General features: G+C 50.4%; 1 gene segment (V, D, J or C); it reads left to right on the top strand.

Moving 5' to 3' along the window:
* The first annotated feature begins 15,541 nt into the window (after nt 1–15,541).
* LOC134372819 (immunoglobulin heavy constant epsilon-like) lies at nt 15,542–22,716 on the top strand. The segment is given in 8 exon segments: nt 15,542–15,661; nt 16,606–16,808; nt 16,988–17,060; nt 20,299–20,371; nt 21,017–21,304; nt 21,549–21,872; nt 21,964–22,284; nt 22,373–22,716. Coding segments are annotated over 8 exon segments (1,746 nt in total).
* The last annotated feature ends 1,860 nt before the right edge of the window (nt 22,717–24,576 follow it).

Genomic DNA, 24,576 nt, shown 5'->3' with positions numbered 1-24,576 from the left:
ACATAAATCACTGAGAGGGTCAGCAGACCGCACCTCTCGTAACCATTATGCATGGGAAAATATTTTATTAACTCAGGTCTCAATTTCTCCCGAGGTATTAATGTAAGTAGGATAGGTGGTGTTTGCTAAGGTGTAAATCCTTTCCTATTCTGCCAACAGAAAATCTAAAGCGTGCAGTCATCTATCATTACTTGGCAGCTTACTCAGAGTTAGCAAGCTATTCATTAATTGGTACATCGACAATTTTAAGAACTTACATGAATCTTTTGTTTCAGAACTGGATGTCTTATCCAAGTCCTGAGTCCCCCAACCCCTTCAAGACTGTGAATACTTTAGAGAACTGCTTTCGTAGACAAGACATCATTTCCTCCTTTCTCATCAAAATATTCCTCATGAAAGCATTGATGATCAATTTTCTGATTGGAAAGGTCCCTCGGTGCTGGGGAGGCTCGTTCCCAGATAGACGGATCCTTTGATGCTGGGAAGGCTCACTTCCAGGTAGTCGCGTCCCGCATCGGGGAGAGATGAAACAGCAGTTAGGCCAAATTAGGGCAACATGAAGTGGGGTCAGGCACTTAGAAGAGACATGCTATTTTATAACCAGCTGAATAATCCTGTCAAGCGAAAAAGATAAACATCAGAGGGGTAAGAGTCTCATACAGCATTCGGCAGTTTGGTGAGTATTTTGTGTGGCCCGTACATCAGACATGAGACCCGTCCACCACAACGCATTTAGTTTCAGCCCATAGTGCTTCAGGAACAGAGCAGTTTCCAATTTTAGTAACTCTGTGGAATACAGTGGTATTGGAGGAACAGAGAAGAATTCAGGATCCAGTTCAATCTACAGGTGGATAAGAAAAAGTCAAATACAAAACACAGAGCTATAATTTTATAACAGGTATATTATGGGTTTTCTTTAGAAATATAATTTTCCTACATTGATTACGTAGGAATCTCAGATTTGGCTAGGAAGCCAAATCAAGGCAGACACTGGACTTTATCTCACTTTTAAAGTTCTCGGGTTTTCCAGGCAGTGACAGTTTCAGTGTAGGTTGAGGACTGTAAGGCTGAGAACATCCAAAGTCAGGCATTTCGTGCACATTCTCAAACATGATATTCCAGTTAAGGCCTTAGCAATGTAACCAATGTTTTCAATTGTATCCTGTTCTAAAGAGAGCAAATGGTCATTGAACTTATGCAAATAACCATGTTGTCATAAAAATTATAAGGATATTCACAAACAATTTTCAAATTTTGGAGCAGTCAAATAGAGAGAAAGCAAATGTTTCCATCTTTGTTCATAAAAGTATATTTTACCAAATTGCTGTAAGTTATACATAGCCTAAGACAGAAGTTTTCCTTAAATCTGGAAAACAAAACATTTAAGAACCAACAAAGTTTTAAGCAAAAGTCATAAAAGTGTTATCTTTATCAGTTATTTAACCTTTGCAATCAATTTTCTGTTTAACCTTGATTAGCAGGTTTATAAACCCATCAAGTTGCTTATCAGAGTTCTGAAAATCTTTTATTTTGTTCATTGATCTGAAAGTTATTTGCCGCCTGTATTTGAGAGTACTTGTTGTAGTCTTTTCCCGAATCTGATTGCAGATGCCTTTACAGAAAAATCAAAACCGTGGATGACAGAGACCCGGAATAGTCATTGCTAAAATCTGGTGAGAATTTGTTGTAAACAACAGATGACCAGGAAACCTGATTATTTCTATTGCATTCAGCACCTTAAGATAACAACCAGCATTATGACTGATGGTGTCACCTCAGGACCATCAGACTTTTATAAATTTAATATAATCTTTCTTTAGAATATTCTTATCAACAGTATATTTATATAAATATTCCCTTAAAGATTTAATTTAATAACCAAAATATGACTGATAATATCTCAGATTTTTTACATTTATATAATTTTACAACACTTGTATCAACAACATATCCATAAATGTAACTGAAAGAGGATCTAATAACATTCATCATTAGACCATATTTTTCATATAATTTACCAAATAAGCCCAATTACTTCATAAAGATTTAATCTATCTAAACAGGATCATGGGTCACTGTGAAATAATAGCCATTTATCCAACCAAAGTGATCCTCAGAGACTTCACAAGCAACTCAGAAGGTTACCTGGATGTCAAAACGTTAACCCTTTGAAAGCTTGATGTTTTAAAGTAACCCAAAACCTGACGAAGACAACATTGCAGCGTCAGATGATAACAGCAGAGTTATTCAAACCTTCCCGCGGGTGGGGAGAGCGGGGGCTGCAGGTGAATACAGCCTGTGAATCCTGCACAGTGAAACGCAGCGAAAGATGAACCTCTGAGACGTGAGTCTAAGGAACTTCGGGGGGAGGATTTTACCTCAAGAAATAAAATTCTTATTCTAAAGGAAGACAGAATTTTTAACGTGAAAATAGGGAGGTTAAATGAATCTCAGAAAAAATGTGTCAAAAATAGAAACTGTAGTTTAGATGATTGGCTGTTAGAGAAAACAGATCTTAGAATTAAAAATCAAAACCTCCTGCAGTTTTACTAAGAGCAGATCAATACTTCAAGAAAACCTTGTTCTTCTAATACGGCCGGGAATTCAGTTCTGTATCAGTGTCTTAATGTCAAAGCTCAAGTTTTAGAAAGACTTAGGAATAATTTCCTTTTAATTATAGTCTACTTAATCAGACACAAAATTCTTTTATAAATTGACCCTTCGCAAACCATTAACATGACTTATTTAGACATTTTCATGACACGTCTTAGATTTTCTGTTTCATCCCATATTTCCTGTTTCCGAATGACCAGTTACTTTCAGGAAAAAAAATTAGTGTGCAAGATTCCATTGACATAAAATCATTCTCTTTTCTTTTTATTTTAAATTTTTATTTATGATTAGCATATTGATTCTTACAAATCATGATATTTCTGTATGTCCTTTGCCCAACCTGTCACTTCCCAAATCTCCTTCCTCCCTTCCCCATCTCTAGCATCCTTTGGTCTGTTCTCTGCTTCTGCCAAGTTCGATGTATTGCCGTGGTCATTTCCTTCCTTCCTTCCTTCCTTCCTTCCTTCCTTCCTTCCTTCCTTCCTTCCTTCCTTCTTTCCTTCCTTCCTTCCTGGCAGCCGGTTATGAGTGAGAACAGGCGGTATTTCTGTTTCTTTGTCTGGCTTACATCTTTAAATCCATAACTTTCTTCCTATTTCTTCTACTTATTAATTCCCTTCTATCTTGCTTCTATTTCCTTCCTAAATTTATCCTTTGAAATAACTTAATAAGCTCTGACTTTTAGCTCTTAATAACCTTATTTTAATGAAACATCACTGATTACACATATTTGTGGGGTACAGAGTTGACTATCAGCATTTGTGTACAAAATGTGATGATCACATCAGGAAAGTTGGCATATTCATCATTACAAAATGTAGAATGTAGTTATTGTGGGGGGCTTTTTGCCATAAAACAAGTCTCGATACATTTTAAAAGACTAAGATCATAGAAAATATGGTCTATAACCACAATAACAGAAGGAAATTTAGAAAATTTGCAAATGTGTGGAAATTAAAAACTCTCCTAAATAAACAATGGATAAAAAGAAAAATCACAGGGAAATTACAGAGTAGTTTGAGACAGAAATCAAAGCACAACATGTCAAAATTTATAGGATGCGGGGCTCGCGCAGTGCTTACAAGAAAATCTGTACTTGTAAACACCTATATTAAGAATAAGAAAAATCTCAAATCAGTAATGTAAACTTAAGAAAACAGAAAAAGTAGAGCAAACTAAAGGAAAAGCAAATATAAGTAGGAAATAAGAAAGATTACAACAGAAAGATATGAAATAGGGGATTAAAAAACAATAGAGAAAATCAGCAAAACCAAAGTTGATCCTTTAAAAAGATGAGGGAAATTCGCAAACCTTTCTCTAGACTGACGAGGGAAAAAAGAGAGAAGACCAAAATGACTAAAATCAGAAATTAAGCAGGGGCAGTATGACATTGTCACTGTGGCTTTTTGTAGTCGTGAGATTTAGTTCCTTTTTCTTTCTCATTTCCACTTTTGTCCTACCAGTGGGTTTTGCCCTTTCTTGTCTATTCATATAAGTGATTATCATTTTTTGGATCCCAGATGCAGGACTTCCTCGAGGATTTCTCGCAGGACTGGCGGTGTGGTGGCGACCTCCCACAGTTTTTGTTTGTCTGGAAAATACACTATTTCTCCCTCATCTCAGAAGGATAGCCTTGCCGGATACGGTATTCTTGGCTGGTAATTTTTATCTTTTAGTATTTTGAGTATATCATCCCATTGTCTTCTGGCCTGTAGAGTTTCTGTTGAGAAGTCTGCTGTTAGTCTGATAGGGGCTCCCTTATGGGTGACTTGATGTTTTTCTCTTGCTTCTTTTAAGATTCTCTTTGTCTCTGAGCTCTGCCAGTTTGACTATAGTGTGTCTTCTTGGAGAGGATAGTTTTGGGTTGGACCTGTTTGGGGATCTCTGAGCCTCCTGGATCTGAAGGCCCGTGTCTCTCCCTATACCTGGGAAGTTTTCCATTATTATTTTGTTGAATAGACTTTCCACTCCTTTTCTTTTGTCCTCCCCTTCTGGGACATCCATGATTCAAATGTTTGTGTCCTTAAGGTTGTCTGCTAGCTCTCTTAGATTTTCTTCATTTTTTAAAAATTTTTTTCCTTTTCTGTGCACCTGGGTTATTTCGAAAAGACTGTCTTCAGGATCAGAAATTCTTTCTTCTGCTTTTTCTAGCCTGCTGCTGAAGCTATTGGTTATGTTTTTATTTTGTTGAGTGAATCTCTTGAATGTGTTGAGTTCCATGAATTCTGTCTGCTACATTCTTTTTTAAGGTATTAATCTCTTTGTGAATTTCCTCCTTGATATTCTGGATATTTTTTCTTGTTTCATTATGTTGTCTCAGTCTTCGTGTATCTCAGTGAGTGTATTCATCCATTTTTGTTGCTTAGAACAAAATACTTGGAACTGGGTGATTTATTTTTTAAAAACAACATTTATTGCTTACAGTTTCTGAGGCTGAGAAGTCCAAAGTCCATCTGGCAGTAGTGACAGTGACCCAGGGGACTTACATTGCAAGATGGTGGAAGCAGAGAGAGCAGAGAGAGAGAAAGACAGACTCTCCTCTTCTTTTAAAGCCCTCAGAACCAAGCCCCTGACCACCATTTTTAATCCATTCACTACAGTACAGTCCCGTGATCCAATCACCTCTTCAAGGCTCCACCTTTCAATGACCATAACAGGATTTCCCACCCTCTGAACAGTCACAGTGGGGGCCAAGTTTTTAATACGTAAAACTTGGGGGCACAATTCAGTCCCAGTGAGTCTCCTTAAGATTGTTGCTTGGAATTCCTTTTCAGTCATTTCAAGGGTTTCCTGCTCTATAGGTTCTATTACTTGAGAATTACCGTATTCTTTTGGGGGTGTCATATTTTCTCGGATTTTCATATTTCTGATATCTCTACATTGATGTCTGGTCACATAGTGGGACATTTGCTTCTTCTATTACTCTGAAGTGGGCTTTGAGGAGAGAGACTTCCGCTTCTTTTTCTGATCTCTGCTGGTGACTTTCCTTGTGTCAATGCAGTCAAGTCTCTGGCAGGCCACCTGCGTGGTGGCTGTGGCCACTGCTGTGGCATCAAGCTCCTTTTGCAGCAGCCGTGTCTGTGGCAGTAGCTGTGGTGGGCCACCCACACAGAAGTGGTGTTTTTGAAGTGCTCTCTTGTCTGCTTCCGGACAGTGGGGGCTGCCCTTGGCTTCTGTCTGGGACCCTGGGTGCTGGATCTTGCCTCCTTCCAGGTGGAGAGGGCTGGCTTCCCTCCAATAACCTTAATTTTAGTGAAAACGTAGGAAGCAAGCAATATCTATTATGTATCAAAACATTTTATAATTACATATTTTATAATCTGCAAAAACACAGGTTTCTGGTTTTTTGTTTGTTTGTTTGTTTGTTTAAAGATGACCGGTAAGGGGATCTTAACCCTTGACTTGGTGTGGTCAGCACCACGCTCAGCCAGTGAGCGAACCGGCCATCCGTATATGGGATCCGAACCCGGGGCCTTGGTGTTATCAGCACCGCACTCTGCCAGGTGAGTCACGGGCCGGCCCTAAAAGAACACAGGTTTCAATGTGAAATAGAACATATTCATTAACAAACCCAAATATCTTTTGTTTCTTTAAAATAAGAAGTCAAACCATATAAGCTTAAACTTGTATTTAGTAATTAATATATTAGTATTGTATTTTGTTAGGAAATTATCTAGATATTCAATGAATACCCACTATTTAATTTGCCCAGTTTATTTATTTTTAACGATTACACCTAGATTACTTATGAAATACTAGACAAAGCCAGTCCTCCTTTTAAGTTAATCCCGTGTTAACCATTTCATTGCCTGTGAATATCAAGTGCTCACCTAAGTAAGAAACTTTAAAATTAACCATGTGGAGGCTTTGTCAATAACTTGGAAGATACAGTAGCTTTCATTGAAAGAACAATATTAAATTAGTTTCATTTATCAAAGAATTACACCATCAAAGATCATTATGTTGTAGGTTGGGTTTATAATTTTAACCTTAAAGTTTCTTAGTAAAGACAAATATAATTCTGTCTTACCAGTGAACTGAGGCAAAAATGCATGTTGACAATTCTGAAGACATTCTTATTTTTATTTTATTAATCAATCTTAACCAACCTTATTTATTAAAGGGCTTTTTGGTCATGTAAATTAAAAAGGCATATCTGGCTGATTATGCCAGCGTCTATTACGTAGACACAACATACAGCCTAATGTGTGTACACATGTGTACACACACTTACACACATACGTATAAACAAAGACCTTACAGCTTTTATTTTAATCATGAGACAGCAATATAATCTTACAGTTAATAAAAGACAGTTGAATTTAAATTATACCTCAGACATTATAGGGCCCGTTTACTTTATTTGTCTTTATTTGGCTAAACTTTATTTGTCACAACACTGAATCCAGCAAAGCCCATTGGCCAGACCTCGGGTAAAGCAATTTCGTAGCAGCCTGATTAAGAAGGAAAAGCCTTTTACCCTTTTTCAGCCTTTGGTTTTAGTTTCAAATGAGTTTAGGGTTAAATTGTTGATGTTTACATTTAGCTAGGACTGGCTGAATTGTATTAAAAAACAAAATCTCCAAGTGGCCTTGATTTTTTTTCTAACAGACTTTTCTTTTTCCTTATCTTGGTTGAAATGCCATAGACAGTGAGTTTCTGTTTTAACACTTGCAGGAAAGTCAACAGAGAAAAAACTAGAAAGGTAAAAGAACTTAGAGGCTCAGAATGTCTGCTGAACAGTGTTTCTAATTCCAGTTCATCCTTTCTTTGCCAAACAATTTTCTGTAGAAAAGGCTTTTAACAATTTTTTTATCCTTATGTGAAGGACTTTTAAGCTTTAAGACAGTCTCAGGTTTTCTAAACTGTGCACACAAATACACAAATTTTCCCCAGAGATTTAGCCAATTATGACTTTCTGGATCATAGTTTGTTTCTCAAGCTTGCCTAGAGAAACTCAGACCAATTCTGTAGGATGCATCTTAAGGAAGAGTACGGAGTTCTCAATACCCACTTCAACAAACAAAACTTCAGAATCTAACACATATGGGGGTCAAGCGGTGTTGTAACAAAAAACATTGTTCTAACAGACTTCCACCGTAGTCCTGACTGCTCAGTTCCTGAATCCTTCGTCTCAAAAGCGCTAAGACAGCAAAATCTTCCCAAGAAGTGTGGTGCAATTCCAGGACAGCTGACTCACCCAAACACAAACCCACAATGGGCTTGGAGGGCTTTAACAGGGGCCAAAGGCCATCCAAGAGTTCTCAAAGTTAACACACAGGAAAAGCCCACACTCCTCCCCAATATTAGTATGATCAGCAGGCAAAGTGGGCAATGTGGGACAGACAACAGACACACAGAGAGCTCATTCATACACCCTGATCGAAGACCTTCACCATACGAGAGGTCAGCTTACACTTTCACAAAGGTCTTGACCTGCATTCCAAGTACCTTTGTCTAACAAATGGCACAGATACACAACTTACCCGCATGTACACCAGCTGCTCACCTGACCTCAGGGCCCATCGACTCTCCCCAGAACCCGTTGACTCCCCCAGAGCCCATTGGCTCTTCTCCTGATACTTTCTCCTCCACCAACAAAGCAAAACAGGCAGCCAGTGCTGCAGCTCCGACACAGGGAGAATACCCAGGACAAAGGTCTCATGGCCACATGGAAAAGTCCTGCAATCTCCACTGCAGGCCCCACTTGCCAAGAGCAGCAGGCACCCCAAATAACACAAAGCAGTCCCCCAGAAGCGTGGCTGGATCAGCCCTGGCATGCTTCCACAGACATTGGAATGGGGGGGGAAGCCCAGGCCACCTGGGGGTGAGGGCATGCCCTCCCTGGATGGCTCACATCCCACTGCTCTCTGCTCAGAAACAAAAGACTTGTCAGTCCCAAATGTTGTGAGGCAGGAAGTTTGTAACCAGACGTCTGAGAAGACAGACTAGAACTGTCTCCCTGCTTTAGGGTTTCAGTGGGGGATTAGAAAAAATAAAAGGGCGAAGGTCGATGCATGTTGAAAATACAGCAGGGATGGAGTCGGTGACTACCTGCAGATCAACATGTCTTAATCTCCGACCTCGGGCTCAGTCCTGTGAAGTCTGGAGCCAGACACCTTGGCTCTGGCTTTATCTCCTTCCCAGGACACCTGCAATTGCAAACATGACTGCTCGTTTTGTAAGTTGCTGAGCTGTGGCCCCACTTTATTCCTCCTGCACACTGCAGTGACTATTCCTTGTTCAAGCAGAGGTCAGAGACTGTTCCTTGTTTAAGCAGAGGTCTTCCCCCAGCATTAAGCTCTAACACAGCAGTCCTTGTGCTAAGCTAATATTTGTGGTGCTCTGTCACTTTCAGGAACACTCTTAGAACATACACAACCCAGCTGTCATCCACATATGAAGCACAGATAGTAGAAATAGGTCCGAGCACATGTCAGGGGTTCCTGCACCTACTCGCATCTCCAGAACCTTCCACCCCTTCCCCAACACAGCCTACACTGACTGCCCTCGTGACCACCCCGAGCCCCTGCTCAGAGCCACGCAGCGGACGTGTGCAGGAGGAACTCCCCACACCAGCCAGACCTGAGAGGCGTGTGAGGTCTCTGGGTCCGCTCAGGCCACACACCGGGCAGCATCAACCACACACATTCATTCGCTCACCGTCTGCAGGCTGAGCTTCGAGATCAAGGTCTGGCAGGGCTGGTTCCTCCTGAGGCCTCTCTCCTTGGCTTGTAGATGACAGTCTCCCCCCTGTCCTCACATGGTCATCCCTCTGTGCCTGTCTGTGTCCTAGCCCTATTGATTTATAAAGCCACTGGTCATAACGGATTAGGGCCCACCCCAGTGACCCTATTCTAACTTACCTCCTTAAAGACCCTGTCTCCAAATAAGATCATGAGCTGAAGTCCAGAGGGTTAAGACTTCAATATATGAATTTGTAGGGGACATAATTCAACCAGTGGCAGTTCACCCTGTGGCCCCCAAATATTCATGTCCTCCTCACATGCAAAATGCGTTCATCCCATCTCAACATCCCCAAAAGTCATAACCCAAAATTTCATCTAAATACCCCACTGATCAGGTATGGCTGAGACTTGGGGCATGAGCCATTCTGGGGTAAAATTCAGCCCACTATAGGCATGTCGGGTTCCAGGAATGAGGATCAGGTGGGAGGGACAGAGGTGGACAGAGGGCTTTTCAGAGAAAAACAAAGCCGGACACTAGTTAGAGGAGCAAGGACAGGTTTTAAACAGCGACACACTGTTGCAGTAAAGAGTCCAGCATGAACTGAACTCAACTCTGATGTGTGCAGAGGGGAGAGGCCTTTGAAAGGGACAGTAAGGGAGGAGGGAGGGGTGGCCGGGGGCTCAGGAGGGTCAGGAAGGTGGAAAATGACCAAGGCTGACTAGTGTCCACCAGGTTAGGCCACATGTGTCTGGAAAGGCCAGTACTGAAGTCCTACGCCCCACACCTATTCCTCCTCCAGGGTCCCATGTACACAACTGTGACCTAGGAACTTGGGGTCACCCACACCCTCCCTCTGCTTCACCCTAAACTGGGACCAAGACACTGGATTTGCTTCATGTTCATGCTGTGACAATTGTGGTGTGACATCCATGTTGGGACATGGATTGATGTCTGTGGTGACATTCATGGTTTGACTTGTGGTGATATCTGTGGGATGACATCTGTGGTTGTCACAGGGTACAGAATGGACAGAGGAAGGAGGACGATGGAGCCACCTGGGCATGCTGACCTGAAGGATCAGTGACCTCAATTCCATGAAGCCCACCCTGCCAAGTGCCGCCACCCCCACGTGGCCCAGTTGTGCTCACAGCAGCAAGCAGGCCTCTGACTAGACTGGCAGGACCTGCCACCATGGGGTGAGGACACATGAGACCCAGTCTGTGAACTGGGCTCCCACCCAGCACAAGAGTGCTGCTCACACCCCTGCTGTGTGCTCAGCGAGGTGAGGAGGCAGGGGGACCTAGCCACTGTCCAGGGACAGGAAAGGCTGAGGACGAGGTGCAGTGGGAGGGCCCAGGGAGGCAGTGCAGGGGCACAGGGACAGCCACACCAGAGCCTGCGGGGAGCAGGCCAGAGGAAAGAGACCAAAGTGGGGAGAGCTGATCCATAGCACAGTGTGCATGGACCTGCAGCAGGGAGGAGCCCACCAGCACCAGGGCTCAGAGACAGAGCCAGGAGGGCACAGGCACGGGACGGGCACCCGGGCCACAGGCAGCCAGTCTGGACTCTCTGAGCTCATGTTCACCCTGGTGGTCAGATATCTGTCCCCCATTGTCACAGCCACCCCAGACCTATGCTGCCCTTGAGAGAGGGCTGTTCTCCACCCCACTGACACCAGCCTCAGCCAGACAAATGTGCACAGAGGCACCTGTGCCGTGGTCCACCGCAGCTCTGCCCCTGTGCCCCAAGGGTGGGGTGTTCCAGAAAGTACCCACTCCTCTGCCCTGGATCCCAGGATGGAGAGGCCCAGGCAACGTGCAGCAGGGACAGGAGTGACAGAGAAATAAGCCCATGATGTGCTGAACCTACACCCCAGAGGGTGTTTGTTACACAGCCTCCCCTGGCAAACGTGACTGAAAGAGCCACCAACATGCCAGCCACCACCTGAATAAAATGTACTGATAGTCACAATCAATGTGCATCCAGTGATTCGATCTTCACGGAGTTTTCCGAGATTATTAGTCAGAGAGTCAGAGTTCTGCAGAGAAGCAAACCAATAGGAGATGATAGATAGACAGACAGGTAAGTAGAGAGAATAATAACAGATAGATGTGTATGGATACTAAGTAGATAGATAGAGAGCTGAAAGATAGATGTAATAACAGACAGATATACACAGATAATAAGTAGTGGATGTAAACGAATGACAGACGAGACAGATACACGTATAGATACAGATGGTAGATAGAGATAAATCGGTGATAAGGTAGATATGATTGATTGATAGAAGATGAGAGACATCAGATGTAGGCAGGTGACAGATCTGTATAGATGAGGTAGATGTGACAGGTAGATAAGTACATATAATGTATAGATGACAGAGGTGCTAGCTATGGACAAATGGACACAGATACATAAACGTACACATGCATATGAATTAAGAATTGGCTCACACCATTATGTAGACCAAGAAGTCCCACCATCCGCCGTCTGCAAGTTGCAGAACCAGGAAAGCCGACAGTGTCATTCAGCCCAAGTCCATGTCTCAAGGCCTGAGAACCAAGGGACAAAGGGTGCTAGTGTAGGTCCCAGAGTTCAAAGGCCCAAGAACCAGGAGCTCCAATGTCCCAGACAGAAGACAGATGTCCCAGCTCAAGACGAGAGAGAGAATCCACCCTTCCTCCACCTCTGTGTTCTGTCTCAACAGATCAGATGGGGCCACCCATACTGGGGACGGTGGACTGCTTGACTCAGGCCACCAACTCAAACGCTAGACTATCCCAGAAACACCCTCACAGACACACCCAGAAATAACAGTATTTTACCAGCTATGGGGGCATCCCTTAGCCCAGTCACGCTGACATAAAATTAACCCTCACACCAGCTAATCATCTATAGAAACTAGATACATCGTGATGCGTGTGGCTCTGCAAGGCCGTGGGATGAAGGGAAGAGTGCGGGAGGTAGGTGAAGATGGGCTTCTTCCGTGGGGATCTCCACCCGGTCTCCACTTCACACCATGTGCAGGGCACGTGGGAGTGGAGACCATCAGGATTAAATACGTACATCTGAAAAGCCAATCCTACGGCTAAATGAAAACGTAGCAGCCTAGGCTGCTGTAGCGGGTGGAAAGTATGTCCCGGGTCAAGTAAATGTCTACCTGGAACCTCAGAATGTGACCTTATTTGGAAATAGGGTCTTGGCAAATGTAATTAGGTTAAGGATCTTGAGGTGATATCATACTAGATTTCATATAGGCCCTAAGTCCTGATGAGAAGAGGAGATGTCACACAGAGAAAAATACAGCCACAGGAAGACAAAGGCAGAGACTGGAGTGACATCAGGAGCCACCCGAGGCTGGAAGAGGCGGGAAGGATCCCCTGGAGCCCCCAGAGGGAGTGTGGCCCTGCCACACCTTGATCGTGGACTTCTGGCCTCCAGAACTGTGAGAATAAATTTCTGTTGTTTTAAGCCACCACGTTTGTAGTGCTTTGTTACAGCAGCCACAGGAAACTACTATAGCTGGTAACCAGGTTCTCCAGCCTCCAAAAGTACAAGCCTAAGGGCAAGTAACTAATGATCTGGTCACACGGAAATCAAGAAGGACACAATCGGCGACATCAGTAGATGTGATTAACTGGGAGGAGAGCAGCACAGCTTTAAACTAACAAGACGTCAGCCTCTGGAAATCCCTGCCTTGTAAATGTCCAAGAAATTGTCAGGACAACCTTTAGAGCACACGATAAGAGCAAAGACCGAGAAGCCCGAATGGCTCCTGAGTTTCTGAAGAGGCCTCGAGCTCATTAGTGATGGGACCGTTTAAATTAGAGGATGAGATGCTGCGCTGCTCCCTTCAGAACGGCAGACATCCAGAGGCCATCGGCCGCCGCGTCCTCCCTGGAAGGCAAGCACGAGCTGGAGGTGGCGGCCGGGACGAGCAGACGGAGGGGCAGGGCCTGCCGGGCAGAGATGGCAGGAGGCTGGGCATGGGGCCAGGCCAGCCCTGGGGAAAGGAAGCTGTTTGGGGAAGATGAGTGACTTGAATTCAGGGTCACATCCCAGGACAACAAGGGGTCAACTGGTCTCAAGGCCCAGGGGATATCTCAGGCACAGACCCCCTGCATTTGTCCAGGAGGCCTGACCCCCTCAACAGAGGACTGTGGGCACTGAGCCCCTGCTGAGTCTGGGGGATCTGAAGGCTAGCTGCTGCCAGCAGCAGTTACTGTTCCAGTCCAGATCCAGGGGTCCAGGAAGCACCGGCGGCCCTGCCCTCCTCCGAGCAGCCTCTGAGCCTGAGCGGGCCTTGGTCCCTCATTACCCCACAGGCCCTGATGTTGGGGCCTGACCTAAGAAGGGGAATCCCATTCCTTTCGGCCTTAGTGCAACTCAGCCCAAGTCACGTTCGAGATGCTGATGAGTCAGGGGCTGGTGCTTGGCAGAATCTTTTCAAGGAAACAGGTGTATTGGAATGTGCTGTGACCGATATGTACAGGACAGTGGGTTTTGTTTTCTGTGTCCCTTTCATGGTGGCAGCAGGGATAAATTTTGAGAAGGTCCCAATTATCTGTAGGAAAATACTCGTATATCTGAGACTTTTGTAGCTCTGCCCTATAGCTGAGTCAGCCTTATAGGGAATTTCCACAGAAATCCATAGAATTTCCATAGAAAATTATTCAGTTTTTCTATCATCCAGCCCCAGTGCTATGGGTCAAATGTGTTCCCCAAAAGTTCATGTGCTGGAAACTTGATCCCCATTGTAACAGTGTTAAGAGGGTGGGAAATCCTATTAGGGTAATTGAAAGGTGGCGTCTTTAAGAGGTGATTAGATCATGCGGACTGTGCCCTCGTGAATGGATCAACCTATTCATGGAATAATGGTCGTGGTTCTGATGGCTGTATAAGGACAGCGAGTGAAAAGCTCAGCTCTGCTGCTCAGCCCGTTCTCACCACGTGACACCCTGGTCACCACAGGACTCTGTGTACAGTATCCACCAAGAAGGCCCTCACCAGATGTGTTCCCTGGACCTTGGACTTCCCACCCTCCAAACTGTAATAAATAAATTTCACCTCCTTATAAATAACCCATTTTCAGGCATTCTGTTATAAGCTACAGAAACAGACTAACAGTCCCCATCTGAAACTTGACACAGTGTTAACACCAGACAGCAAGTCCGTAATCTTGTTTCACACACTCTGCAAAGATATAGTTAAGACTAGTTATTTAAGAGGTCAGTTTTAGAACACATTAATTCCAGCTAACTAGACTAGCTGTCTTACCACCATCTGAAGACAACTTTGTGATCCGTGCTTCAATTTACAGAAGTCATTTTAAACTCGTGTTTTTGTGGGCACTCTAATAATTATACGTTGTTTTATGGTGTGCTCTTAAATATTACTGTTGAGGTACATACATGACAATGGTGGATATAATTCTGCCTCATTGTCTGCACTGAGAAAAATACCTGCACATCTGTAGTAAAATGTGAAACTACCTTCATTTTGTTGGGACACAAAAGAAAACTTTTGTAAATATCTCACTTTTTAAAATCTTGGTGTTTTGCATGCTTATGAACTTTTCCATAATAGATAATTTTTGTGGATAAATTTGACCCTTTTAACGGAAAACAGATCAGTGGGTTCCCAGGGGTCAGGGAGGGCTGATTGCAAAGCAACCTGGGTTTTGGGCGTGACGTTACACCTGCCCAACAGCTATGCTACGTCTCAACGATGGCAGCGGTTACATGACCACGTTTGTCAAAACTCATAGGTAACAGGAGGGGTTATACTTAATGGAAATTATTCTTCAACAAACATGACTTTTAAAACTCTTTTAAAAAGAAGGGGGCTTCAATTCGCCCTGGCTCAAAGCCCACCCATACCACCCTGACAAGCTCCCACCCAACCTCCCACCAGGCCAGCTCCTCAAGAACTTCCTGACCATACTGGACACTGCTCCAGACCCACCTGAGCCTGCCACCACGCACTGCCTGTTAACTGCCACACCCCCAGAAGGGCCATTTGAGGGCTGGAGTAAGAGGGCAGACCCTCCCACTGCTCCCCCAGACCCATAAACACAAGCACACACATGCACAGACACACACAGGTGTGCACAGGTGATACGCAGCCCGCACAGGTACAGGAACTGTCCCAGGTCGCTGTGGGCCACAGGAGAGGCAGCTGGACATCGAGCAGGGTCCTGGCCCTGGCCACACAGGGAGGCTGCAGGCAGGACTGGACGATGAGGGGAGCTGGGTCCAGCGTGGCCTATGCCCAGCAGGACGGGCGCAGCCAGGCCCCCCTGCACAGGAAGGGGTGGGTCAAGCGCAATTCCTGGAGGCCAGGGCAGGCCAGGGCAGGGGTGAGGAGCAGACGTGTGTGCTCAGATCTGAGCAGCCTGCTGGGCACACAGCCGTCCACACTCCTCCAAGACCACAGGACCCCAAGGGCATCAGAGGCTCAAGACAGGGCCGTGTGTGGAACCAGAGGCTTCAGGAGCACCTGGCGTCCCCATCCTCCTTCCTGGGAGCCACCCCCTGCTGCCTCCAATGCACAACCCTCCCTGCCCTAGCACCAGCAACAGGCACATCCCAGGGCATGGGGGTAAAACCAGGGGCTGGCAAGCTGGGAACCGAGGCCCCCACCCCAAATGCCCACAGCCTGGGTAGAAGGAGCAGGAAGATGCTGGGGGGGGCAGGTGGCTTGTGGAGCCCCCACCCCACATGCTCAGTGCACCTCACAGGGCCTGGCGCCACCTGACTGGGCCCGGAGCGGGCAGAAGTCTCCCCAACCCTGTGCTTTCTCTCAGAACAGTGGGTCCATCCAAGGAACTCAGTGTTTCCCCCTCAGCCTCCCACACGGCATCTGTCCCGGGATGAGAGCAGGGCAGGGATGAGACTCGGACAGTCTGCCTAGGAGGTAGGAGGGTCAGCCTCAGCCCTGCCTGGCCCTGGCCATCCAGCAGCCCTTCTGGGATCTTCCAAACGTGCCTGAACTGACAGCCCATCTCCCTCGACCTCCTGCACGGGCACTGCCAGCCCTGGGTGTCCTAGGTCCATGGGATGGGGTTCCAATGTCTCATTCTCCAAAGGCTCTACACACCCCTCCAGGGACCCCTCACCAAAGAGCTGGCCTGGCAGTTTCCCGTGACCTCCCCCGTGCATATGCACAGGCCTCCGTGGGACTCCTGGGGACACATGGGCCTGCAGGAGATGTCAACAGTGTGAAGGAAAGGCCTAGACTCAGCCCACCATCCTGCTCAGAGCATCAGCGGTGACCAGGGATGGATGCTGTGGGCGCCTCCAGGAAGGCTGCCTGAGCCTAAGCTCAGCCTTCACCATGGTCTCCACACCCCTGGTGGCACCCACAACACAGAAGCGGCACGGCACAACCCAGGCTCCAGGGACTGAGTGCCCTTGTGGAGCCACCACCAGCCTCCACCCACCTCCCCGCCAGCCCTCACTGGCCAGGCTGCCCATCACAGTCCTCCTCACGGAACAGCCCTGCAGGTGGGGACAAGGGCAAGATCACCTGCCACAGGCTGCCAGCTCTGACCCTGACCCCAGAGCAAGGGCAGTGGCTGTCAGGGTCGCCACATCTACATCTCGGTCACGTGGCACATGCAGCTGGTTCACCTCCATGTGCCTCATTTCTCGTGCACAAAACAACTGCCACCCTCCCCTTGCAGGGCTGCCCTAGGAGCAGAGATGGCGATGCCCGGTGCCCGGCCCTTTCAAAGACATCAGACTCCAAGGAGGCAGGCGGGTGACCAAGCACTGGCATTTGCTGACTGGGGCCACTGAGTCCTCACATGGCAACAAGGGTGAGAGCTGGGAGCTGGGCAGAGGAAGTCTGGGGACAGGGCTACAGAGACGAGAAAGCCTCGCCCAGGACAGGCGTGTGCATCTGCAGCACAAGGGCCTCAACTGAGACCCCACCGTTGCTCAATCAACTTCCCAAGAACAGAGAGAAAAGGGAACTTCCAGGGCGGCCAAGGCCCCCTAGGGGGTTCCCACCCCATTTATAGCTGAGGGCACTGAGGCAGAGCTCCCTCCCCCCGGTCCTATTGTCTGGGTGTAAAAATAACAATGGTTACTAACAATTCACATCATCTGGAAGCCTATCCAGGGACCCGACAGGTGCCTGCAGACAGGACGGGCCATGCAGGCCATGGCACCTACCAGAGGACCCAGCCCTTCAGGTATCCAAGCCCGGGAACCCCAGCAAAGGGGCTGGCTGAAGTGACATTGACGGATGGCTGCCTGGGCCATGGACAAGAGAGAGGACACCTGGACTACCCTCCCAGCATGGAACGAGCCTTATGGTCACTGCATGTCCTTCAGCAGTCCCTTCCCTGCATGGGAACACAGGGAAGCTAGACATAGCCTAAAGCCAACCTGCAGAAGGCAAGAGGCTGCGAACCTCAGATGGGACAGGCTGGGCCAGGGCCAAGGCTAGGGGAGTCAGGGATCACACAGAGGCCCCAGGCTGGACTAGGCTGGGTGAGGATCTGCCTGCAACGGCCAGGACAGGGACAGCAGACCCAGAGATGGGGATGGCAGCAGGGAGCTGTCTGTGCTGAACTGCACAACAGGCTGGCCTGGGCCTACATCTTCTGGGCTGAGTTCGGCTGAGCTAGGCTGGGCTGGGTGGGGTTGAGCTGGGCTGGACTGGGCTGAATCAGGCTTTACTGAATTTAACTGAGCTGGGCTAAGCAGGGTTAGGCTGAGCTGTGCTGAGCTGAGCTGGGTTGTGCTAGACTAGATAGATCTGGGCTAGGCTTATATTACTGGGCTAAGCTGGGCTGGGCTAGGCTTAGATTATGGGACTGAACTGGGCTGCACTGGGCTGGGCTGGGCTAGGCTGTGCTCGGCTGGATTGGGCTAGGCTGTGTTCGGCTGGACTGGGCTGAGCTGGGCTGAACTGAGCTAGACTGAGCTGTACAGGCTTAGCTGAACTGGACTGGGTTTAGCTGAGTTGAGGTGAACTGAGCTGAACTGAGCTCAATTGTGCTGGGCTAAGCTGGCCTGAGCTGAGCTGGGAAGGCCTTAGTTAGGCTGAGGTTGGCTTTGCTAAATTGGACTGAGCTGAGCTGAGCTGGGCTGAGCCAAGCTGGCCTGGGCTGGGTGGGGCTGAGCTGAGCTGGGCTGGGCTGGACTGGACTGGGCTGGGCTGAGCTGGACTGAGTTGAGCTGGGCTAGGCTGGGCTCAGCTGGGCAGAGATGGGCTAGGCTGAGCTGGACTGAGCTGAGCTAGGCTAGGCTGGGCTGGTCTGGGCTGGGCTGGACTGGGCTGAGCTGGCCTGGGCTGGACTAGGCTGGGCTGAATCAGGCTTTACTGAATTTAACTGAGCTAGACTAAGCAGAGTTAGGTTAAGTTGTGCTGGGCTGAGCTGGGCTGGGCTGTGCTGAACTGGACTGAACTGAGCTTGGCTGGGCTGGGCTAAACTAGACAGCTGAGCCAGCTGAGCTGAGCTGCACTGAGCTGGGCTTAGGTCATGGGGCTGTGCTGGGCTGAGCTGAGCTGGCCTGGGCTGGGTGGGGCTGAGCTGAGCTGGGCTGAGCTGAGCTGAGCTAGGCTTGGTTGGGCTATTATGGACTGAGATAAATTGTGCTGAATTGAGCTGGGCTGAGCTTAGCTGGACTGGGCTATGCTGAGATGAGATGGGATGAACTGTGCTAAGCTGAGCAGGGCTGGTCTTGACTGAGCTAAACTGGGCTGGACTGAGCTGGGTTGGACTGCTCTGAGCTAGACTGAGCTGTACAGGCTTAGCTGAACTGGACTGGGTTTAGCTGAGTTGAGGTGAACTGAGCTGAACTGAGCTCAATTGTGCTGGGCTAAGCTGGCCTGAGCTGAGCTAGGAAGGCCTTAGTTAGGCTGAGGTTGGCTTTGCTAAACTGGACTGAGCTGAGCTGAGCTGGGCTGAGCCAAGCTGGCCTGGGCTGGGTGGGGCTGAGCTGAACTGGGCTGGGCTGGGCTCAGTTGGGCTGGGCTCAGCTGGGCAGAGATGGGCTAGGCTGAGCTGGACGGAGCTGAGCTAGGCTAGGCTGGGCTGGGTTGGGCTGGGTTGGGCTGGGATGGGCTGGGCTGAGCTGAGCTCAGATGAGCTAGGGTGGCTGAGCTGAAATGAGTTGGTGTGGGCTGGGTTGGGCTGAGCTGAACTTGGCTGGATTAGGCTGAGCTGGGGTGGGCTGAGCTGGGCTGGCCTGCACTGGGTTGGGCTGGGCTGAGCCGTTCTGGGTTTAACTAGTCTGGGCTGGATTGAACTGAGCTTGGCTGGGCTGGTCTGGTCTGAGCTGGGCTGAACTGGGCTAAGCTGGACTGTATTGAGCTGGGCTAGGCTGGGCTGGGCTGGGCTAAGCTGAGCTGCAGAGGGGGGGTGAGCTGGGGTGCGCTGAGCTGAGCTGCCTGGGCAGGGCTGAACTGGGCTGGTCTAGGCTGATCTGGGCTAAGTTGGGTTGGGTTGGGCTGAGCTGAGTTGAATTGGGCTATGTTGAGCCGGCTGGTCTGGGCTTAGCTAAACTGAGCTAAGCTGGGCCAGGCTTGGTTTAATTAGGCTGGGCTAGCTGGGTTGAGCTGAGGTGGGCTAGGATGGGCTGGTCTGGGTTTAACTGGGCTGGGCAGGGCCGAGCTGAGCTGGGCTGGGCTAGGCTGGGCTGGGCTTATGGAGCTGGCCATCATCAGACTGGTCCTCTTGACTGGTCTCAGTTGATCTTGGCTGATCTTGGCTGTCCTGATGCAAGGTCATCTAGACTTTGCTTAGGTGGATTGAGCAGGCAGAGAGGAGAAGGGTGTACAGAGTTGGCATAGGCGCTGTGAATTTCTGGAGCCTAGAGCAGACTTCAAGGCCAAGCTGAGCTGAGCACCACCACCAGGATGGGCTGGGGTCCTGGGGCTCCAAGGCCAGAACATGTATGCAAACCAGAGTGGCCTGGGCACAGTTGCTGTTGCAGGAGGGAGAGGTGGCCTCTGATGGTCGTCTTTGTCTTTTGTCCATAGGACATCGAGGCCAGGTCTTCCTGTCCTCCCCCAGAGATCAGCATGGGGGCAGAGCACCAGCAAGGCCTGGCCAGTCAGGCCTGGGCTGAGGTGAAGGGGAAGCCATGCCAGAGCATTTGGGAGAGACAGTAGCTGAACCCAACAGGCTCAGGGTGCTGGTGCCCTGGAGGGGGATGGGCAGGCAAATCCTCCCACAGAGAGCCCCACAAAGATTTGGGGTTAGGGGAGAAGACATTATGGTGGTTCCTGGGAGGGCTCTGGGTCCCCAGGCCCCATGGGGTCAATGCTAGCGACAAAAGGGACAGTCTGGTGTTTCCTGGGGGCTCTCTGGGCTGTGACTGTCAGCCTAGGGGAACGGCTATGCACCTGGAGAGCCCACATTCCAGCCACTCAGGGCTGAGTTTGGGTACATCCTGGGAATGCCCCTGTTCCTGAGCCTGGCTTGAGGGTAGTGACTGAGCCACAACTTCCCGGGGGCTGCAAGGGACACATCAGGTGGTACCCTGGGCCTGGGGCTTGTGTGGAAAGAGGTGGATGAGAGAATAAGGAAAGGGCCCAAGATGGGCCTGACCCGCCCAGCCCCCTGGGCTGGAGCAGGGTCTCCAGCACCCTTCCATTGTGTCACAGCCCCCCCGAGAACCCCAGGCCAGTGGCTATCCCAGTAGCTGATGGGGTGACAGTCCTGTGGCCAGCACTGACTTGGGCCCTGTCCCCACAGAGTCCACCCGACCCCCTTCTGTCTATCCCTTGGCTTCCTGCTGCAAAGGCACCACTGCCTCTGTGACTCTGGGCTGCCTGGCCATGGGCTACTTCCCAGAGACAGTGACTGTGACCTGGGATGAAGCCTCCCTGAGCAACAGCGCTGTGACCTTTCCCTCTGTCACCACCTCCGGCCTCTACATCACCACCAGCCTGGTCACTGCCTCAGGTGCCCAGGCCAAGCAGAAGTTCACCTGCAGAGTGGTGCACGCTCCCTCTGCAGCCCACATCAACAAGACCTTCGAAGGTGAGTGGGGGCTGGGCTCACTGTGGCTACAGCAAGAGAGACTACAGTCAGAAGAGGAGGGACTTCCAGAACATTCCAGGCTCAGACAAAGATGGCAGGAGAGAAGGAAGGGGTGGGCTCAAATGCCACATTGCTGGGAATATCCAGTGTGCTCGGGCCCTGAGCTGGGACGTGGGCCCCGAGAGGAGGAGGTACAAGGCTCAGGAGGCCAAACAACACTCACGACCCCCACCTCTGCCCCCAGCGTGCTCTGTCACCTTCACCCCGCCCACCGTGAAGCTCTTCCACTCCTCCTGCAACCCCCGAGGGGACTCGCATTCCACCATCCAGCTCCTATGCCTCATTTCTGGCTACACCCCAGGTGAAATCGAGGTCACCTGGCTGGTGGACGGGCAGAACATCACCAACATGTACCCGTACACCACCCAACCCAAGCTGGAGGGCAAGCTGGCCTCCACCCAAAGTGATCTCAACATCACCCAGGGCCAGTGGGTGTCCGAAAGCACCTACACCTGCCAGGTCGCCTACCGCGGCAGCATCTTTGAGGACAGTGCTCGGAGATGCGTAGGTATAGCTCCCATTCATCCCAACACCCAGAAACTCAGGGGTCAGAGGGGAAAGACAGGGGAGTCTCACGCAGCCCCCTCCCGCACACACAGATTCCAACCCGCGGGGCGTAAGCATCTATCTGAGCCCACCCAGCCCCCTCGACCTGTATGTCCACAAGTCACCCAAGATCACCTGTCTGGTGGTGGACCTGGCCAGCAAGGAGGGCGTAAGTCTGGTCTGGTCCCGGGACAGTGGGAAGCCCGTGACCGTGGGCCCCCTGGTGACCAAGGATCAGTACAATGGGACAGTCACTGTCACGTCCACATTGCCGGTGGATGCCACAGACTGGACTAGGGGCGAGACCTACCAGTGCAGGGTGTCCCACCCTGACCTGCCCAGGGACATCGTGCAGTCCATCTCCAAGGCCTCCGGTGAGCTACAGACCAGTGGAGGTGGGCGGGCCCTCCCGGGAAGACAGGCAGGAGGCAGGGCCTGGGCTGACCCCACACCTGTCCACAGGCAACCCTGTCTCCCCTGAAGTCTACGTGTTCCTGCCACCCGACGAGGAGGAGCAGGTGACCAAGCACAGGGTCACCCTTACGTGCCTGGCCCAGAACTTCTTCCCCGCGGACATCTCCGTGCAGTGGCTGCGAGAGAAGGTGCAGATCCATGGTGACCAGTACAGCACAACGTGGCCCATCACGGCCAACAGCTCCAGCCCCACTTTCTTCGTCTTCAGCCGCCTGGAGGTGACCTGGGCAGACTGGGAGCAGAACAAAGAATTCACCTGCCGCGTGGTCCACGAGGCACTGCCTGGCAATAGGATCCTCGAGAAACCGGTGTCTAAAAAACCTGGTAAATGATGTCCTCTGGCCTCCCTCCCTTCCAGGGCTCTGTCCAGCTGGGGCAGGGACAGGAGGGTCAGCCAGACCTGTCCACGGTTGTACCAACGCTGGGAAGCCACCCCAATAAACACTCGGTGCCTGTTCAGAGCGCTGGAAGCGCTCATTCTTGGGGGTGGGCAGGGGTGTCTTGGCACAGAGGAAGGGACTCTGCCAGGAGAGGGGGCAGGAGGAGGTGGGGCAGGGCTACAGTGGGGCTCATCTGACCATGTGCCGGGGGGTACTTGTCAACCAGCACACCTGTGGGGTCTCAGCACAGACAGCCCAGGCCCTCCCTACCTCCCCACTGTGGGTCCTGCCCCTCCAAGGAGTCCACAGATCCAGAAGTCAGGGGAGGGGCCGGGGAGAGCCTGCCTGGCCCCCACAGGCACCGCCTCTCCTGGAGGCCTCAGCCTCCGTCTGTCTGGACAGAGCAGCCCCTGCACTCCCAGGTGTGGCTGGACACATAGGCCCTGCCAGGTGGAGACACAGCCTGAGTCAGACCCCCTCACAGACTCACAGGCCCCCAGACAGGCCCCTCAGTCTGTCTCACCTGCCCTCACCTCCATGCACAGGTGGGCAGGGTGGACCCCCAGGCCCAGCACAGGGGCCAGAGGGGCCGGGCCACTCACACGCCCATGCTCTCTGACCGCCCACCCCGCCCCCAGGGTCGCAACAGGCCCAGTTGGCACCTGGCACCGCCATCCTGTTCCCAGCCTCCCTCCATGCTGAAGCGATGCTCAGGGAGGTGCTGGCCTCGCACATCCTCCCACACTCAGTCACGCCCACTCACGCTGGTGCTCGTTGCACATGGAGCTGAGCACATGCTGCACACACAGCCCCGCAGCGCCCACAGCGTGCCACACCCACAGGCACCCCACGCAGTGTGATGCGCCTCCCACATGCTCAGCCGCAGCCCACGCATGGCACCCACAGCTGCCCCTTACCCAGCCACTCCCAACCCCTTCCTGTGGGTCACTCCTGGGCCACTGGATCTAAGACAGAGATGGAAAGGGGTCACGCCCCTGGCTGGGAGCCCAGAGGCCCCCACAAGGCTTCTTCCTGTGGCCCCGGTCTCCCCAGTCTAACCACTCCCTGTCAGCAGCACCCCACAGACAAACGGACACAGACACGAGCACACATACAAATATACACGGACACACATGGGTGCACAAGGACACACACCCACACCCAAGGCACGGGCTCCATCCCACTCTCCTGACAGCTGCAGCCCGCACGACCCATCCCAGGGCCTGAAGGCTGAGGGGGTGAGAGCTGGGGCCACATCCACCCCCGAGAGCCCCCAAAGCCGTGTGCCCATCTGACACACACCCCCGACCCAGACGCTCCCATCGCACATGAACAGCAGTGCACACAACTGAGCACACAGCACCCACCTTATCCACACGAAAAACACAGACATCAGGACCCTAAGCACAGCCTGAGCCTGGGGGTGACCAGAGACAGGCAGGCAGCAGGGAGTTCTGGGGAGAAGGGGCCCAGGCCTCAGGGCAGAAGGAGCCAGAGTGGCCAGGCCAGGCTGGGGGACGGGGCAAGACCAGAGTAGGGTCAGTAGGCAGCCCTGGAACTCCAGGGCCTGGGCTCAAGTCCACACAGCCAGGGTCAGACCCTCCACACCCATTGCAATGATCCCTGGGCCAGACAGAGCCCATGTCCTGGGTCCTGGGCTCCAGGCTGCAGAGCTCAGACCCTTGCCAAGGGCTTGAAGCAGGGCGGCCATCTGTTTGCACTTTGGAGGGGTTCACAGGCTGGTGGAATCAGAGCTGGGCCTGGGCTGAGGGATGGGGCAGCTGCAAGCCCTGCTGTGCATGGGAGAGTTCT

The sequence above is a fragment of the Cynocephalus volans genome, chromosome 3 (assembly GCF_027409185.1).
Source record: "Cynocephalus volans isolate mCynVol1 chromosome 3, mCynVol1.pri, whole genome shotgun sequence".
Classification (NCBI taxonomy): domain Eukaryota; kingdom Metazoa; phylum Chordata; class Mammalia; order Dermoptera; family Cynocephalidae; genus Cynocephalus; species Cynocephalus volans.
The sequence above is the reverse complement of the archived record's forward strand: the minus strand, read 5'-3'. Positions and strand labels throughout refer to the sequence as shown.